The 20431-nt window shown below is 38.6% G+C and overlaps 1 protein-coding gene across 5 annotated transcripts in view; it reads left to right on the top strand.

Moving 5' to 3' along the window:
- arhgef1 (Rho guanine nucleotide exchange factor (GEF) 1) overlaps positions 1-20431 on the top strand; it is a 57513-nt gene that overhangs the window by 24833 nt on the left and 12249 nt on the right. For 2 of the 5 annotated variants that reach the window (XM_072691790.1, XM_072691785.1), the window contains exons 5-15: positions 2798-2896; positions 3646-3688; positions 4321-4426; positions 5958-6098; positions 9395-9424; positions 11139-11238; positions 11831-11918; positions 13350-13373; positions 13816-14004; positions 15664-15802; positions 19296-19451. In XM_072691790.1, coding sequence (XP_072547891.1) covers positions 2798-2896; positions 3646-3688; positions 4321-4426; positions 5958-6098; positions 9395-9424; positions 11139-11238; positions 11831-11918; positions 13350-13373; positions 13816-14004; positions 15664-15802; positions 19296-19451 — 1115 coding nt within the window. Of the gene's footprint in view, positions 1-2797; positions 2897-3645; positions 3689-4320; positions 4427-5957; positions 6099-8926; positions 9291-9394; positions 9425-11138; positions 11239-11830; positions 11919-13349; positions 13374-13815; positions 14005-15663; positions 15803-19295; positions 19452-20431 lie in introns of those variants that run through there. The other 3 variants (XM_072691797.1, XM_072691804.1, XM_072691814.1) reach the window with 3 other exon arrangements.

Here is a 20431-nt window from a genome sequence, read left to right as displayed (position 1 = left end):
GTGCTAGCCACCTGGCACTGGCAGCGTTGTGTGATAGAGGCAGCCCTAGCTAGTGGGTAGGAATTAAAAATGACTAAATTACCTGTGTGACCTACATCTGTCAAGCTCTTCATAATCCAAATTTGTATATAGTCCAGGAAAGGTTTCCAAGGTTACTATTATTTATTTTTGTTTGTAGTTTTTTAGTTTAAAATCTTCCTTTAATTGTTTTTTTTTCTTTCAGACGTCACACCTATAGATGAGTAATGCAGGGTGGATAAATAAGGGGCAGTATGTTACATAAACAATCCCTAGTTTATTTTGAAGCAATAGCTTGGTTAGAAAAATCTGATGAACATATTATATCACTTACCCCAGATACAGCTGATCAGCCAAGACATGTTTGATATCCATGCACTTTTTTATAGTTAATGTTTGGCTAATGTTGCTGAAACACTAGCTATCAGTCATGCTTTATTTAATTAAAAAATTCCATATTAATATTGTTAAATATTACATATGTAAAAATGCTTCTTCTCCTCATCAAACAGAAACATATTGAAGAGGATTTTTATTTTAGTTTTTAGGTTTTAGGTGGGCTTTTGGAAGCTGAGCTTCAGACTAGAGATCTTTAATACTGTGTGTCTTCATGTGAACAAATGTTTCTGAAATAGCTGTATGATGAGCTGCTTTGCTTGTCAGACGTGGCCGTTGACTTGTATTGTATGCTCAGTATTTTGAGATTTGAACACATGCATTCACAGACCACACAAGAAAAAATGCAGAGTTCTAGCAGAATCAGTTGCCCTCTATAGGAGTACTTGTAAGATTCAGCTTCACAATGGACAATAATGCAGATTCTGTTACTCTACCCTTATCTAAAGGTTTAGAAGATCTTTGCTCTGTGTGAATGACCACCATGGTCAAAAACACCATGGACTGTATAATTTGAAATATTTTGTTATTCACCTAATACTAATAATGGCTCCGTTGACACCTTTATCTGTAGTAAGCAAGTAGCACAAATAGTTTTTATGTAAGTTATGTAAATGATGTAGGTTTTTTTTTGTGTGTGTTTTGTTTTGTTTTTTTGCTAAACCGCAAGTTGAATATTAAGTAGTTCAGTGTACAGTTTATAAATGGTATTCATATTTACATTGTCATATTTGATGAAATTCTAACCGTTGCATTTTTACTATCATGGTTGGGCTATGAATTCTATTTCTTTCGTCTTATGAAGCATGAGTGTCTCTCCCTTTATTTTGCATGCAGCCAAAGTGACCCTCCCAGGTATTGTTCCCTAAGCACGACACGCCCTAGTCACTGTTTCCCTTTCTTGGCATAGCAATACAGTTTTATAACCTTCATGAAGACTAGAAATGACTGTCTTTGTTGCTGTATTGCAGACCTAGTACAAGTGTTTCATATCTGGCCTTATTTGTTTTGGGATTTTTTTTTTTGGGAGGGGGCACATTTTGTACTTTTTTGACAATTTCAGCCTTTTTTCTATCTGTAAGTATAGAAATAAAATGGGGAAAAAGATCAGTTGATTATTACTCTGTCTCCAAAAGTCTGCTTTAGTCACAAACATACACTGAAGGGCCAGCTTGCTCTAGGGAAGCATTTACACCTCACGTGTTTGTATTTCCCCTTTTATATTGGTGGCTGATAGTAATTATATGAAGATTCCCACAGAGGGTGATGTATATTTATATATTTATGTCTTTGATTTTGTACTAACTGATCTGCCAGCAAAATCTTGCAAAAACTGCAGCGGTGGGGATGGAGCTTAAGAATAGATAGCAATATTTAAATAATAAAATAACACATTTAATTAAATATTATAATTAAGTATTAGTAAAACCTTGTTTTTTATATTTTTGTGTTATAGCATGTTTGTCACATGCTAAAGGCAAGGCTGGAGACATTTTCTGTAACCTTTACCATGATTGTAACAGTTTAGCCTGTTTTGCTGACACAGGGGGAAACAGAAGAGGCCTTATATTCCTGTGGCACAAGGTTTTCTTGGGAGATCATAGGTTGGAATCATGGCAATGTCATAGCCAAAAAAATCTTATCTCCATTTTCTCTATACTGGTTCAATCGTGCTTTGTCAACAATGACAAAAAAAGAACCTGGAGTTGCAGTGATGTGCAGAGGTTTGCAAAGAGGTCAATAATGCACATGTTACTAATTTTGGCAAAGGCCATGGCTGTTTAATGAATCGTCTTCACACTAAATGAGGAAGCTTTGTGACAATAGTAAATGTTCTTAGGAGGTCCTAACAACCAAGGCATGCAGTAGCAGAGTCTTTGAAAAGCTTCAGGCAACCTGCAGACATCCCTCACCTTTTCAGGATTCCACCATCAGAACTTTGTAGTAATTGTTGACTCTGAGGAATGTGAAAACCTGCCTCAGATTCTGTCAGAACGACCTCAGTGTCAGGCAGTTTGATGAAGCAAAAATAAATGATTTTAACTGGATCTTGACATGACATGTATTTAGCAGCACCGAAAGTGCTGCAATGCCTCACCAATGCTAGTCTGAAGCTACCAGTTCCCTGTTGAAGTTAAAGTTCGATGTGGTGGATGTTATTGTGTCCATTTTATCCAAAGCCGCCCTCAGTGAACATAGGGGTGCATCTTTTGTTGCATAATTTGGTTTAATGAGTGGAATGTAGATGTTTTTAATTTTGCATGCAGGGAACATTTTGATATGGCTAATGTGGGGAAAGGTTATCTTTCCCAGTTCTCTAAAAATGACAGTTTTCTAATAATATAATTTGTCTATGTATCTCTATCTATTTATCTATCTACAGTTATCCTACCTGCATGCGGACCTCTTCAAGAACCTCAGTGCCAAAGAGACAAAGAAGTACTTTGTGGATTTCTACAACAATTTCCTGGACAAAGGAGCAGTGAGTCAAGGATGCTTGTTGACATGAAAGTGGACTGTATATTCCTAAAAACATAAAGGTGCTAAAAATGGTCCATAAAGGATCGTGTTTGTAATAGCGATGTGTGAGTGTGAAGAACCTTTACCAATTTAAAGATCTCTATTACAACATGGTTCTTTATGGAACCAAATGTGGTTCCTCTATGACGTTGCTCAAATGTAAAGCAACCATTTGAAGCACCTTTATTTTTAAGGGTATACATTGTAAGATTACCTTCTTCTCATTGTCTGACACTGCAGTCTGAGTGTTGCATTATCTTTTCGTGTCTTTCCAATCCCTCATCCTCTGGTTCTGATGCAGTCAGTGAGCCAACATGTGTCAGTAGTTTGAACCTTTTGCTTTGCTCCCCTTACTCCCCAAATGCAGTGTCTGAGTTTGTGCTTCCTGTTTGGGCCGTGGGAATGACCTTACCCACGAACTTCTCCTTTTCTTCTCCTTCAACTTTTACTGCTGGATTCTTTCTATTACCTTTCATCCTTTTTATTTTGGTGTTTTATTAAACACCTTGACTGTGCATGAATTTCATCCAGTTCAAGTTAAACAAGTTAAGAATTTGTCAAGAACAGGAATTTCACAATTTAGCAACTTCTCGCATTTCTCTTTTGGTGCTGCTGGACCATCTAGAGGTGAACATGGTGCACTGCACACTAGTTCAGTTACAGTGTTTGTGATTGTGCCTTTCTTTGTCTATTTTTCTTTTTCCCTCCCAGATTCTCAGAGTATCTATGCCAACTCACATGTCAATAGAATTAGGTAAGCTGTTCATCACTCCAGCTGTCATGTTGCATTTTTACATTAGGCATATTAGGCTTAAATATTGCTTGTGTGACATTACAAACCCAGCTGCTGGTATACATCCAGTTTACAACAATTACACAGTTAAGCTGATGAAGACCTTTCTCCCAGGTCCAGGCTTAGGCCCTGACCTGATCTGACCTGTTGGTACCATCATCAATACATCTTTATTAAATAATCTTTTATCATCTAAGATAACTCAAATGCATCAAATTACTTGCTTCACTGCATTATATTTATAATTACATTATCTTTCTCTTTATTGTTTTTAATGGATTTAATTTTATTATTGACACCTGCGCCAAGAGACATGCCTGATACTTGATTAAAATACAAACCAGCTATTCCAAGACTGAGGTTATTGATAACTAACCAATTCACATTGTGAATGAACTTTTATATTTTACTGTTACATTAATCAAGATTACATCCTTTATAAGGGGCAAACCTGGCTGTTTAGTGGTGTTATTCAAGAGTGCATAACACAAGTAAATCTATTCTCCTATCAGTTGCCTCAAAGAATCTGTTGTTTGCAGTTGCATAGCTGTTTGCAGAGCTATGTTCAAAGTGGCTTTCTTCATGTCTTCTAGACCGCACTCGCCCAGAGCTGATCAGTGAGGACCAGCAGAAGCGCTATGCTCAGGAAGTACAGAATATGCAGACCCTAGAGGTGCTGCGACAGTTGGATGACTTCAGGTCAGAGAAGCTCATAATGTCACTTTAACATGCTCTTTCGTTCTTTTTCACTGTAATGTACAAACATTGGAGCAAACCTTTAACATTACGTTTTTTGGTGCCTTTCTAGGCACCTTATGCTTATGGTGCATATTTTTTCTATATACGATTCCTTACTTACTCTGCGAGTCCACTTGGTACAAAGCATTTGTAATGATCCAGAATGAATTTACTTTTACTTTTAATTTACTTTTATTAATAAAACAAATTGAAGCAATGTGACAAGTCAATGTAAGGGGAAGGTTTAGCATGTGGCATAGCAGTTCACATGTGAGAATCTACCTAGTTCAGCAGCTGCAACCATGTTGGATCTGTTATCAGTAGCAAGAACTAAATCCGTTCCTCCGTTTCTTTGCTACAGTCTTTAACAGCTCAGCCAGATCTGCACCCTTGCGGTTCTCATTTACTGCTACTGCACGTTACAGCTATCCACCCGTTTTCTTCACTGATTCCGTGACATAGTTTTAGTCTGGTTGTAGAGTGTGGGGATCACTATGTCAGTAAAGTATCTTTGAGACAGGACGCTGCTGTATCTCTGCTCCAAAGCGCACAACATAGTGTGAAAACCCTGGTTCTCAACAGCTAAAAATCTTAAATCATAAAAGTTTGTAATTTCCTTTCCAAGATGAATGGAAGCTTTGACATTGCTTGCTCAGTGGTTTGCAGGACTGGACGACTTCCCAGTTGTTGGTGCTGCCATCTAAAGCCAAAGTGTTTCCGTATGCTAACTTTTAATGCAGAGGGTGCTGGTTTTCTTTAGGATTTCTCGCTCATCCATCTTGCACCCCACTGACTGTACGGTGCTGCGCTTCTGTGCATTATTAATTAATATTCAGAACTTTTTTGACTTGTGAATTGATTCTGAAATTGTCCACATTTGAGATGCATCTCAGAATCAATATTTCCCCCATCCCTAATATGTACCATTTGTATACATGCAATTTCCAGACAATCTTTTGTCTCTGGACCATGTCACTTGACACAGTCTTGACATAGGTGGGGCGTACATATTTGTACAGAAAATACAATGTTAAGAGGATAACTGGACCTCACCTAATGTAAATGTATGCCTTTTCTCTGTAAAGCATAAAAAATGCTGCTGCAATGGGGGATTTTAACAGAACCTTTGTGGACAGATTCAAGACAGAAATGTCATTTCAGGATTTACTTAGTGAGTCATGTCTTAGTCTTTCCTCAATTATGAAAATGCCTCATAAGCAAAAAGGAGACTTAAACGTCCATGTGCAAAGCTCAGGCCGGGATTTGGCTCATGTTCATCAGGCAGATGATTTAAGGCCTGTTATTGCTGAAATCATGTTTAGCATTTTAGGTTTTTCCACATTTCAAAGTTGTGAGGATTTACTTTACATGCACTCTAGACTACATTGTTCTTGTACATTTGGATATGTGTAATTACAGATTATTGCATTTATTGCCCTTGGCTGAGAAATTGTCACACTATTCTTACTTCTCTTTGTCCAATTTTTTTTAGGCAAAAGAGGATGATGGGAATGACTCCTAATGAGCAGGAGCTCAATCAGGTGGAGAACCACTACCCTACTGACCGTGTACCCAGGGAAATGAAGGAGAAAGCAGTGGCTGAGATGCTGTTAGAGAAGCTGTCGGACACCAAGTGAGTTTGTTTTTCTTACTCATAAACACATGCTTTCATGTCAGTCATTGCTAAGATGATAGTGATACACAAACACATTTACATTTAAGGCATTTAGCAGACGCTCTTATCCAGAGTGACTTACAAAAATGCTTCACGGTTTCCTCAGAAAATACCCTTAGCTAGTTTGTATAGACTAGGATCCAAAAGATACCTCTAAGCTTAGATATTACTAAATACAAAAGCCAGTATGGAGACCATAATACTCTGCACTACACTTCGCCCAAGTGCTCGTGGAAGAGGTGGGTCTTCAGTCTGCGTTTACTCTACTGTTCGAAACCCCAGTGATAGTTTGTTGCATCACTGGTTCGGTGTCAGGACAGAAAAAGCCTGGCTGCTTGTCTTCCATGGATCTTAAGGGGTGGCGGGTTGAGCCGAGTACAGAGTGGCTGGTCCATTCTTGGCTTTATAGTATAACATCAGGGTTGTGAATCTGATGTGGGCAGCTACAGGAAGCCAGTGAAGAGAACACAGCAGAGGGACTGTGAGAGCCATGGTAAAACCCTTAGCTTGCGCCTCTTGATGTTGTCCTTTGTGGACTTGAAGTTGTGGTGTAGATGTAGAAGCCATCCTCCTCTTTTTATGGAATGTGTGATGTTTGCTGCAAGAATTTGCTGGTGTTTAGTGGAATCTACTTTTTCGTCTACAAGTGTAATGTTTCCTCATGCCACTGGCTGCAACACAAGCCCAATGCATGATCAGTCCTCCCTGTGCTTAACGGTTGGAGAGGTGGTCTTTTAATGAAACACTGCATCCTCTCCAAACCATTCCTTTGCATCAGTCTACAGGACTGCATCAGGCTTGTTTAGATACCCATTTTAAAAACTTATGGTCAAGACACAATAAAGGTTTTCTTCTGATAAACCTGATAAACCTTTCCTTTCTTGCAATCCTATGAGCAGATCCCTCTGAGCATTTTCTTGGCCTTTCAGACCTCACTTTGACCTCCACCCTGTTAACAGAGATATCTGAATTGAATTATCACCAGAGAAACAGCTACCTGAAAATGCTTTGCTTTCTTGTTATAGGCTAGTCCTGCTTGTATCAAACAAAATATAATACACTAATCGAAAAAAAAACAAACAAACATGTGAATGACATTGCAAATACAATGAACAACGATGAGTCCCATGTGTTCTATTCAGGTCAGAATAAAATTTGTGTAGTTTTTCATTTTTAGTTGTTCATTTTTTTATTTCAGCATCATCATAATCTAATCTTTTGAACTTTCCTTGATATGGTATTTACATTTACTTTGAACCTCTTCTTTATGCGTTTGTGCATCTAATAATTGATTTTCCCCACCAGCACTTTTTTACCACCAAGATCTTTTGAAGATGCCTGGTTGAGAGCACATAAAAGTACATATTCTCGCATGGAAATGATTAATAAACCACATAATAGAATGCTTGTGCATGTTGCTTTATGCACAAAACAGTCTATAAACACAGTTGACACACGGTTGAGGCCCCTGGCTTTAAAAAGCTTTTCTGGATAGAAAAATAACCACAGATTGTTACCATTAGAAAGTCAAATTATATCATGAAGTGAAGGAGATGAATTCAGTTGGTTCCCAGACTTCCAGCTCCGCTCATGCAGAGAGAGACAAGAGGGAGGGGGTGGAGGAGAGGAAGCTGTGGAGAGGGGATGGAGTTCGAAGTGCCACGCTGGCAGGAAGTCTGTCCTCTCTGGCTCGCTGCCAAACTGAGTGATGGAGAAAGGGGGTGAAGTGAAGGGGGGTAACGAGGATAAGTCTAAAAAGAGGAAAAGAAAGCAAGCGGAGGTTAGATGTAATGCAGACAGGGTGCTTTACTAGGAAGCGGGTGAAAGTCAGGTCTGTCCTAGATCCTAGATTCTGCAATATACTACATCTTCACGTAAAGGCAAAAAAGACGACCTATCCTATCTGTGTGCCATACGTTTGAGTTAATAGTGTTTTTCTAACTTCTGTAGGTTACATTTCTGAGGTTTGATTACTATGTCAATATACCAAACACACCTTGCTGTTAGCTATTAGCCAGCGTTATGTTGGCCCAATGTTATTAATGTTTGTTTGATGGTATGAATGCATTGATTCATTAAAAACACCCACAAAAGCTTATCTGACATTTTTCAGGATGATCCTCAAATTAAGGCAGCATTAAAATAAAAATTATGGCCCAATTCTGGTGTTCATTAGTTTTTTATGCACATTCCCTTCCAAAGTATTAAAAAGGCAAGTCCCAATTCTTTTGTTTTTACTATACACTGAGAATATTCGGGTTTAATGAATGTAAGACGGTGCATCTAGATGTGTTAAACCACTAGAAACATGAGATCTTGTGTGCCCACCCATTGTGAGCAAATTTATTAGTCAAATAAATTCTATATTATGTAAGCAAATATGTCTGTCGTACATACAGTAAACATATAATAAAAAGGGCTTAGCATTCTTTTCACTATGTCAGTTTTAAAAAGATTGACTTTGCAACAATATTCATAAATGCAAAAGTAAGATAAGTGTTTGCAGGGTCTAGAGAGAGTATCCTCTTTGCAGACATTCTTTTTGCTCTCACGTGTTTTGTCCACTCCCCCCCTGCTCTGACCACAGCTGTTACAAAGGCTGTAGCAGAGTCTCGAGGGGGGAGCAGATTTTTTGATTGGCCAAGCTCCGGGGATTCCCTGTCAAACCCCACCCATCATTTGTGGCCATAGAAAAACATAAGGATCCAATTTCCATGTTCTTGCAGGCTTGTTGCATCAGGCAAAAACACAGTTAAATAGTCACTTCCACTGCTGCACCGCTTTGTTCGCTTTCTGGATCGTGCCGGATGACAGCTCCCAGTGCCTTAGCAGCAATATTCAGCCTTTCAGAGCAGTTCTGAGGAAGAACAGGACAGTTTCAGTCAGTTAGTTCAACTCTGACAGAATAGTGAAATATTAAGTGGCAGTTTTATATAATACTTTGAATGCAGCCTCATGTCTTTTAGATTTTAGTTTTTTTAGTTTTTTTTTTTTTAAGTTTGCATATTTCAGAATATGTGCATTAGTTTGAGCTCTGGACACAGAATCACTATACTCAGCTTAGGTTTGCAAAGTCATTTTAAGTTTCATCGTCCGAAAACAACGTTAAGAATCGTTAGAGAACGAGAGGGTAAAAATGTTACTTAAACGGTGAGAAATGCTACCAGTTTAGCTCCATTATTACTGCACTCCCACAGTTACTGTAATGTATTTAAATACAATGTTTGTCTAATTTCACCTATTTTCTTTTCCAGCCCCACAATTGTCGCAGACGAGGATAAATGGTGAGTTCTGTTCTTTCTCTTGCTACTCAACACTGATGGCAGTTTTATAAGCACATGCTCGCTTGCTTTGAAATGAAAATGATGTGTGCATTACATATCGTTGCTGTCATGCAAAAAAGACTCTTATCTCCAAAACTGCAACTTTTTGGAGCATTTCCATGTTACAATGAAATCACTAAATCCATAAAATAACCATCTTTAAATTTACATTGATTCAATTCAGTTTAAATATATTTGTATAGCGCTTTTCACAACGAATGATGTGATGTGTCTGATTTCAGATCTCTAATAATGAATATTATAAATTCTCCAGCATTAGGAAACCAAACTCAATCAATACACCCACTTAATGCATTGTTTTGACACCATATATGTTTTTTTTACAATTGAGACTTTTTGTTGTTTCTTATGTTTTTATATTTATAACCTTTGCATTGTTGGTTGTGAAAAGTGTTCCAAGAAAGACATTTCTGATTCATTGTGAAATATGAAATTTTTGAAAATATGAAAATATAAACGGATTGCTCTGTTACTAATATAATAAGTCATTTAAGTGGCCCTTGTCTTATACAGTTCTCCATTTCACAAATTGACTGCAAATAAACATTTACAGGCAGAGTGTAAAGCAGTCAGTCATGCCTCAGTGTCAGTTGTGCAGTTTGGGTTATGAGAAGCTCCTTGCCTCCCTTCAGTCACTGAATGTATGTTGATTTTGTCTGTGTTGGTTCCCTCTCTTTTTCTCTCTCACTCATTCGGCCACTCTCTCTTTCTTTCCCACTATCTCCTCCCTTCTCTGTGCTCCTCCCCTTCTTCTATTGAGTCTTTTGTCTGTATCTTCTACTGGAAACTTTCCAATTCTTCCCCACCATGTGACTTTGACAGCTGCCTTATGTCTTTTTAAATTAACACTTGTGAGCTAGAACAGTAGCCCATCTATGTTTATTTAAAATACACATTAAGACTGAAAGCCCTCCAGATAATATTACCATGAGTTAATGAAGCAATAAGAGTAAGAAGGCTGTGGTAAGTATTAGAAAATGCTATATTTACACAAGAGCAGCTGTTTGTAGTATTTTGATTACTATCCTTTGTTTGTATTTGTCATTTTATCTTCATTCATTTCTAAAAAAAAAAATAAATAAAAAGTGGGTGTAAATTACCAAAAAAAAAAATATTTTGATAAACACTGCAGTTTGAAATAAAATGTTACTATTACTATTAATTACTATTTATTACTATTACTATTATTATGACTAATTTATTTAATTACTAATTTACAGTAGTCTTGTTTACTGTACTCATTTATTATTCATAGATTCATTAGACACATAGACTTGATACATGAGCACATGAGCACATGAGAACAATTGTCATGAAACACAAGCTGTATTTGATAAATGCAAACAAAAAAAGCACCTGTGATGTTTGGTGTGTTCTTATTTTGAGATTATCAGTTTATTTTCATGATCAGCTACACCCACAAACCTTCACTATCATGTGCACAGAAGGCACAACAAGGTTACTGCAAAGCATAGTAATCACTAACAGTAACTAATGCGAACGTGATCTGGAAGGTTATCTTTTTGTTCTGTTCTGTGATTCTGTAATCATAGGGTTAGACTCACTCCACAGTTTTGCCAGTGTCCTTGCAATGACGCCATTTATTTATTTCATTATCAAAGTGTTGGACATAAATCTGTGCTTTTCTCTTCAGCTCTGCCATCTTTGGTGCAGTGGCATTCTACATGAAACACCTGGGGGTGAAAACCAGAGCTCCAGACAATAAGAAGTCCAGAGGGTTCTTCAGGAGGAAGGTACAACAAGCTTCAGTGGTTGCAAACTTTCTGGCAGAGAACAGCAAACTGGACTGTAGAGCTACGTAAAATGCATTATTAAACATGCATTAGTATCAATAATGTGACGTTTTTAAAGACTGGCCTTAAAAATGATTTTATTTTTGTTGAATTACTTGAATTACAACTTTGTTTTAAATGCTTACAAAAAGACATTTCTGTGTGCAGCCCTAATGAAAAGAGCTAGTACATTTAGTACTGGTACACACTAGTACTTAAGATTTATTCTGATGCATATCTTCACTGTCATGCAAATACCTTCAATCTCCAATTTGGCATTGTTATAGGAGAGGGGGGAAAAACCTTGATAATTTTCAATGGAAGTCAATGTAAAAATGTTTAATTCCAAGTTAATTTGGAACTCTTCTGTTGGGCCATTCATCGTGGCATAATGGCCAACTGCTAGTTCCAAATTATGTGAACATTTGGAACAATAGCAAAGAGACACAAGGTTTCTGTGTGCACTATCCAACTATGCTGTAGTTTATTCACATATCATTTGCTGTTGTAAGTTGAACATGACTGAAGGAGTGCATTTGTTTGTGTTCCTTAGCCTGGCAAGAAAGAAGACACCAAGTCTAAAGGGCGTAGTGGTTTACCTGGGATTCTTAATGACGCCTCAAGATGGATCGTGGGCAGCAGTATGTATCTATATTTTTATTGCGTGCCCGCATAGATGAACCTAATTTCCCTTATTTTGAAACTGTGCATAAATGATGCTTTCCCACAGCTTCATCAGTTTGAGAGACATCAGTGCTCAATGTATATTGATAGAATCAGTGTTCTCTCACTTCAACACCCAGCATATATTGCACAAATGTGTCATATGACCATTGGGAATTCCCTTGTGGTGATAAATAAATCCACTGACATTAGCTCTGCATTCTTTCGTCAACCAATGTTAAGAAAAAAAACCTGCCTTCAAATATGTGGTGATAAATAAATCCTTCAAATTTAAACCAGAAAAACTGTTCTTTTGACACCTGCTCATCCATTGATTTTTCTTGAAATCCAATTAAAACTATTAAAAATAGATGATCCCACTTTTGTTGGAGTAACTGTTTGATTGCATTCATTGAAAAGAGCATTAGTGAGTAGTAACTTCCCAACTCTTCCCAGAAATAGTGGATGGAGCACCTTTGTTCTCGAGAACACAGTTTCACCTCTCCACAGCTCAATGCTCTACCCCATACGCCATGTTTGTCTGCTCCAGAGAGTCCTATTCTGTTAGTAGTACTTCTCTACAAGGACTAGACAAGCTGTGTGTCCATTGGCACATCAGTGTCAGCAGTGAGTGCATCTACAAATATCTGAATGCATTCATTAGAAAAGGTGTCCACAAACATTTGGACATATAGTGAGTTGTTGCAATACATGTATTATAATTTACAATTACGCAGGGTTACTTATGCACTCTTGGGTTCTTTGAATTGGCAGGATATAAACTCTGGTAACAATATCACAACAATTGAGCCTTAGCCGTGCCTTGTGGGAGCTCGGTCTAATTTATTATTCATTTTTTTTAATCGTACAGTTGAGATGTAGTCTTTAAGATGTGGCCTTTAGAAATGTTTATTGTGAGTCATTATATCATAGTATATATTATTTATCATGATATCATCAACCCAGTTCAGCAAGAGGGTCATATTGCTGCCTCATGTTTATCAGCTCAGCCCCTAAAAGTGTTCTTAGATGTTAAAGACGATTTACATGATGTGATGTGATGATGATAAATTGTAATTGTTTAGGTCAGGGCTTTAGAGATTGTAATCTGTTGTTGTTGTTGTTGTTATTGTTAAGCATATTGTCGCTGTCATACACAAAAAATTATCTCCAAAAAGTCAACTTTACAGAAAAGGCAAAAAACCTTCGTAACGTTCAGTGGAAGACCATGTAAAAATATTTTATTTTAAATCTTCATTTAACTCATTCTGTCAAAAGGTAAAGCCAAAATATTGTGTGACAGCAACAATTACTTGCATTAGAACTATAATGATGATGATGATGATGATGATGATGGATAAGCTGTTGCAGATTTTTAAAGGGACATATGCCCTGTTTTCCTCTTGCAGATGAGGGAAAGTCACCAACCGAAGGTACTTTGGTCTGCTCCCTCTGTGTAGTTTCCCTTTTCCTTAGATGGTGTACCAATTACTAATCGGATCAATGCATGTTTGCATGTGTTTAAATCAGGCATGGGACGGGTGTGGGGTGTATGTTTTAAAGTAGTATACATCATTAAACCTTAAGAAGTTAGCATCATTACACTGAAATCATTTGTTGACCAAGTCTGAGTGGCTTTGTATTTTATTACTAAAACCTCCCTTCAGGGAATGACTAACCATGTTGCACCACCTATCTGATTTCATATGATATTCTTCCCTTGGTTTGTGTATTTACATTCTGTCCACCGCTCATGTCCTCTTTTTTTTTTCATGACCACTGCTTTTTCCTTTTTTCATTATCTCTGCTGAAGTAGAGTAAAGTATTTGTGTGGTAATGAAAATAGGTTCACTTACTTTTGATCCTCCCTATCAGGTGATAGGACCCATAATGACCGGAAGAACTCGGGAGGTGCTTCACACCGTGGCCCTGCTTCAGAGAGCAGTTCTGCACGCAAGGCACCTGGGTCAGGCCAAGGGATTGTTCAGGGGATAGAGGCCACTGAAGTGCCACAAAGCCACATAATCATAAACACCAGCCCTGAGTCCTCCCAGTGCGATGCTGGTAAGAAGTTGGACATAACTTTTGGAAAGTAAAGAAGCAGCATTTCTAAAAATGTCTAAAAATGGTCTCTGAACACATAACTTGAGAACTGTTTAAATATTGTACTCATAACATACCTAATGCAACTTCATAATTAATTATAATTAGAGTGTTTTGTGTAGTTACTAATTAATCAGATTGCTTTTGAATTTGCAGAAAGATCTTTACTCTGACTACAAGTTTAAGCTACATTTATGTTCTACCTTTGTAAGAGGACACCGCTCGCGGGAACTGCTCGGTTTACAGCAGTTTCTCTCACTTTCAGTAATGGTTCTTGTCCAGAAATTCAAATTCAAAGCATGTTTTTTAGCAGTTGCTCAAAACATGAAGTACACTCCTTCACTGTAGGGGGAGCCCAGGAGCAAGAAATACCACTCCTTTGCATACTGCTGCTTTAAGACCACCATTAGTAAACTGAGCCCAGTGCATCTTGTTACAACCATCCAGCATGACAGTGATTTCAAAAATGTTGAACACCCTTTCAGATTTTCAGCACTAATGTCCAGTTAGCTGTTGCAACCAATGATGGATATACTTACCATTATTTGGAAGACTTGGACAGTACTGGGTTGTGCCTCCTTTTGCTCTTAAACAGCCTCAGTTCTTCATGAAGGTGATGATTTCACAAGACATTGGCAAGACCTTTGAGATTTTGGTCCATGTTGACATCGTGTCACACAATGCCTGCAGATTTTTTCAGGATCACTTTCATGCTGTGATTCCCTCGTTCTACCACATCCCAAAGGTATTCTATTGGATTCAGATCTGGTGGATTCAATGAAAGACCACTGAAAAACACCGAGCTCCCTGTCCTGTTCATGAAACCCATTGGAGGCGTCTTTTGTCTTGTGACATTATCACGTTGAAAGAGACCAAATGACAAACCCCTTTGTTTCTCAGCACTTTGGCTTGTCCTTCACTTTGGTAAAAATTAAGTCTTGGTCTCGTAAGTCCAAAAACGTTGTTCCAGATCTTTTGTGGCTCATCTGTGTTCCGTGCAAATTAGTGGTTTGCATCTTGTGGTTAGTCCTTGCATCTTCAGTCCTGCTATGTTGAGGTTGTTGGTAATGTCACTAACTGTTGTTTCTCTGAGCTTGTCCTCACAGCTCCCACAATGTTTGTTTTATCAACTGCAGCTGTTTTCCTTGCCCAACCTGTACGACATCTGTTGTTTTTGATTGTTATTACTCCAGTGTTTATACACCAAATTGTGAAAAGGCTCTTACTGATTGTCAGTGTTTTCTCAGCTTCAAAATGGCTTGTTTTTCATAAATTGACATCATTCATGTCAATCTATCCTTTTTAAGAACATAGTCTTTCCAGGACATATTCAGTGCAAAAACCAAGAGAAGACATTCCGAGTCAATAATTATTTAAACTGTCAATCTAAGAGGACATCCCTAGGCAATAAGAAACACTGGTCAGTCACATGTTCCAGTATTTTTTCCAGTGTCAAATAAAAAACAATGGTTTGGTTCAAACAAAATGTGCCATGTTCTAAGTTGTAGATGTAAGTATGAGGGGAATATAAGCTGAAATTCTGACCTGTTCTCTTATATTCACTGCTTCACTTGAGTACAAATTCATGTAATCCCCCCCCCCCCCCCCTTTTTTTTTAAGGTACAAATACCAGCACTTCCGACCGCCAGTCTGTTTCAGATGGGGGTGAGTTAACTCCTCCAAGCAACACAGCCCTCTCTGTCTGGGAATCGCCACCTGCCAACGACCTCCCTATGGAGGAAATCCACGACAAAGACAGGTGAGAGAAGGAGAGTTGAAAAATAACCCTAAGCCTGAAGGCATTTACACACCAAACACAGTACTTTAAATAAATATATATATATATGTATGTGTGTGTATATATATATATATATATTCATGTATTATTATTATTATTATTATTCATATTATATATTCATTATTTCTTGTTTTACGTCCTTTTTATGATGAATAAAATCTTTTCAAGTTTTTTTATCTCCTAAACCAGGATGCAACTCCTTTTTGTTCAAAATATGATCTGCTCACCTTTTATGTGAGCATATCTTTGTCACTTTAAGACATTTTGTCCTTTTTTCATATTGTTTAAACCTTCTAAACATCAAAATGTGGAGAAACACGTTACATTTGGTGTGTAATAGCCTTTAGACCTAAAACAGACACTTAAAAGGGGGAAATTAGGTGGGAATCCAGTTTAATAGTGAAACCAGCTCAGCTCAGTCTTTGAATAGATGGAGAATAGGCACTGTGCAGAAGTATTGGACTGTGCTGTGACTGAAGGAGCGTGGTAAAACTCCTTCACTGCTGCTGTGTCCATGCTGTGACTGAGGGAGCGTGGTAAAACTCCATCAGTGCTGTATCCCTGCTGTGCTCTCGCTGCTGCTGCTGCTGGCAATGCTAGCTATCGTCCCTGTGGCGACAGCGACCGATTTGTCACACTTGAACACTGTTCTTGTTGTCCAGCTTCCTGTTCCCTTCCTCACCACATATCTCTACTTTTTTTAAACGCTTTTGTTTTTCCCCATTTCTTTGTTCTCTATTTTTCATGCCATTTCCCCTTTGTCCCATGTGTTACTGTTACTTTCTTATTCAACTTCTACCAAGAGTGTTTGTTCTCTCTGGGGTTGACCCTACAGTTGCTTTGCTTAGGTTCGAAACGATAGGTGTCTTCATGCCATGTGCAGTAAATCAGCGACGGAGAGAAGCATAGACTGCTGCTTAAGGCTTATTTTCTCTTTATGTGGTAGCACAGCTTTGTTGTGTATGTGCAATAAACTTGGACAACTTGGGCCATCTGAAGTCTTTACCTCGTGGGTTAACCCAAACACGCTCGATGTGCGCTCCTTGTAAGCTCCTTGTACGCTGTTTGTCTGGTTCACTAGTTCATTGAGTGGCCTTCTTCGTTTCTGGTTGCTTCGTTGTTGCCTTTGTTGCTTTGCTGTCTTTGGATGCAAGATGTTTGTTGATTGTTGGCGGGTCGTACTGCAGTCATTTTCGGGTTAGGTTTGGGGAAGGGTGTTGGTTATGTCACTGTTTTTTCTTGTCCTGTAATTCTACACTGTCCCGTATTTTGCAGACGGAAGGCAAGGTGGGTCTTCACGACTGAGACATGGATATTCTTCCAGCTTCAGCCTGCTACTGATTCCTTAAACATTCTCATATCAGTCCCAGAAGATCATATACTATATACCTGTGTTGTTTGTTTATGGCTTGAGTTTGTCCTTTTACACTTGTTATAATATTGTTTGTAGAACATTTGCTGTTTCTTTGTGTTAGAGTTGAGTCTAGTGTATCTGTAGAAGGGGAACAGGTTGAGAAACTGCAGAACCATCTGAGCTTGTGAGATTGTTTGCTCTTGAAGGTTGGCTTTACTTGGTGAAACTGTAACATCATTCCCCAGTGACAGGCCCCATTAATCCTTAATTAACAAAAGTAGTAGCTTATAGAGATGTAACATTACTTGATACAAAATTAAAAGCCAATAGTCAATATAAGCCTCAAATGTGACTTTGAATATGTTAATACGATAATATTAATATATAATTAATACATAATGTTATGCACATATTTTCAGGTTCAATACAATTCTGAGGTCCTTGTTTACTACAGTTTAGGATTTCACAAAACAAATACAACAAAAACAACACATAGTGTTTTTAAATGGGTTTTGGCAATAAGTATTAAAATCATTGCACCCTTTGTAGCTAATATCTTATTCATCTGGCTTTATGAAATCATCTGCAGTTTTATTTAGTCTGCATTTTCCTTTCCTACCTCAAGAGAATATTAATACATTGGCTAAGACAATTATTACTAGGCCATTATACAGCAGTTTGAGAAAGCAGAACAAATGCTAACACAAGCAGCCGTTTTAACAGCTGTCATTTTCATCATAGCAGACTGTCTACTTGCAAATAAAAGCAGTAAGCTTTATTTTATGCTAAATTATCTTGTTTAATATCATGAGTGTGAGTTTCAAAAGTCAGTATATTAAATATCAGTGTCAAGTCTTTACATTGTGGAAAAGCAAGTGAAATTTGATGTACAGCACAGGGCTCCGGACTCTAATCTTACACTCTCCTGCCGAACGGGCTGTTTTTAATGCATTTTAACAATCCAAATTTCACTGATTAAACACACTCTGGACTTTCAATGGCAGCCAATTTGACCTTTCAGGGTTTTTCAGTATTTTGGTCTCATCTCATTCACTGAACTAGAACTTTGGTCTTGTGAGACTAATAAACTAGCAAATATGGCCATCATGAGAGCAGACTTTCCTATACTTCGGTTTCACCAAGTATTAGCAGCCTAAGACTACAGTCACTCCAGGCTAAGTAAGGTAACTGGGATTTAGTGCTTTGTATCATTATTTAGCTTTTGCTCAAGCCTCTGTTTTTGTGTTTATGGTGCGTGAGATTGAAGACTCAAAGGAGCCCAATTACCTGTCGTCAGTGTCTCATAACCTAGGAGCAGTGGTGCTCAAAGGCACTGAGACATAGTTAATTGCCTCTTTTGATGGTAATATTGCAGACAGAAGTGTCCGTTTTGTTCAGGGTTTTCTGATGAAGTCAAATGGACTTCCTCAGAAAGCGGCTGGTGTATAAATCCAGAAGGTTTGGAAGCTGAATCCCGATGATGTGTTGGTCTTTGCGCACCACCCTCTGCAGAGCTTACCGCTCAAGAGCGGGGCAGTTCCCGTACCAGGTGGTGATGCAGCCCGTCAGTGCAGGTGTAGAACAGTGCAGTGCAGGTGTAGAACGTCCTGAGGGTGTGGGGATTCATACCAAACCTCCTCAGCCGTCTGAGGTAAAAGAGGCGCTGTTGTGTCTTCCTTGCCACCCATATGGTGTGTTCTGTCCATGTGAAAACCGCAAAACTTCTTCACAGTGGTCCCATTGAGTAAGATAGGCACGTGCACTCTGTCCTGCTTCAGCTCCTTGGTCTTGCTGACGTTTAGAGAGAGACCAAAGAGCTGAAAGTGGACTTTAGGAAGCAGGAAAGAGTCTGAGAACCTAGTTCCAAAGGTAGGAGAATAAGACAGTGGGTGAAATTGCTGTCTGTCTCTAGTCAGTAATGTTATCACCATCTCTCTGGCATCATATCTTTTGTCAATTTCTCCATTGTGTCCCCTTATTTATTAATGTGTATCAACAATCTCTTTCCTTTTGGGTCCTGGTTTCCTTTTCTCTTTGCACCTGTCATCTCTCCTCTGTCTTCTCCACCCCTCTCCTTTCCCTCCCATGGTGTGTATTCAGGAGTGTGCGACGCAGCGAGAGTCTGTGTGTGGAGCGGCGTCACTCTAGGCGTGGTGGCTCCGCCCGGGCCAAACAGTCTCGCTCCCGTAGCGACGTGGACCTCCAGTCAACTGCTACCTCCCACCCCCCCTCACCCTCCCCCCTGCACCCTGTCTTGTAAGACTAACTTGAAAGCACATACTCACATAAAGCGACACACACTCAGGCTTCAGCAGTGCTGATACAACGCTAACACACTACTCTCACACATTCTGACAGATGGCCTCCAGCAGCACCCCTCACAATGATTAGGGACAGGCATGAAAACTTGCTGAAAACTCATTGTGGAATTGAATTCTCTTGAAAGCTTAAGGCCACGAATAGAAAAAAAAAAGATCTGAAAACTGCACATCTCTCCATTAGACTGACATGCAAAACATCCAACCCCACCCTGTGCTTCTAGTGTTACAACAAAAGAACAGCGTAAAACATTGTCAATGCCCATCTGCACCTGTCAGTAAACATAAGATACATTTATAGATTATGCTTTATGTATATTTGTCATGAATATCATGATAAAAATGGGCTTTTAATAATTTCTCTGAACTGATTTTTTTATGGGGCAGCTTGAGTGACAATGTCTTGATACTAGATAAAAAATAATAATAATAATTTGTTAGGTTTCATTAAATGTCTCTTAGCAAGTTGCACCTTGACCAGACTTTTCTTGGTAGAATCGGTAGGGTCCAGTTAAATCTTCTGGCTTCATGACATGGACCTGACTTTTTCCACAGCCCACGTATTATCTATAGGGTTTAGGTCCGCTCTTTAAGAAGGCCATTCCAAAAGCTTAATGTTAACCCAGTTATGTCTAGCCGTATTTCTCAGGATGCTTCTTTTTTCAGTGTTCCATTTGACTGTCTCACATTCACTCCCCCAAACACACCCCTGGTCATTGTGGCCAAAAAAATCTATCGTTGTCTCATCTGCCTAACCTGCAGAAGTTTTTTTTTTTTTTTTTTCTCCATGTGGTCAGCTGCAAGCATTAGTCAAGCTTGAAGGTTTCAGTCCAGGGTGATGTAAAACTGGCTTGACACTCTTCCAGCAGCATCCAGTTCATGGCAGACCTGTGCTTTGATGGTTCTTGGGTTGTTTCT

Source organism: Salminus brasiliensis, chromosome 1 (genome assembly GCF_030463535.1).
Source record: "Salminus brasiliensis chromosome 1, fSalBra1.hap2, whole genome shotgun sequence".
NCBI lineage: Eukaryota > Metazoa > Chordata > Actinopteri > Characiformes > Bryconidae > Salminus > Salminus brasiliensis.
The sequence above is the reverse complement of the archived record's forward strand: the minus strand, read 5'-3'. Positions and strand labels throughout refer to the sequence as shown.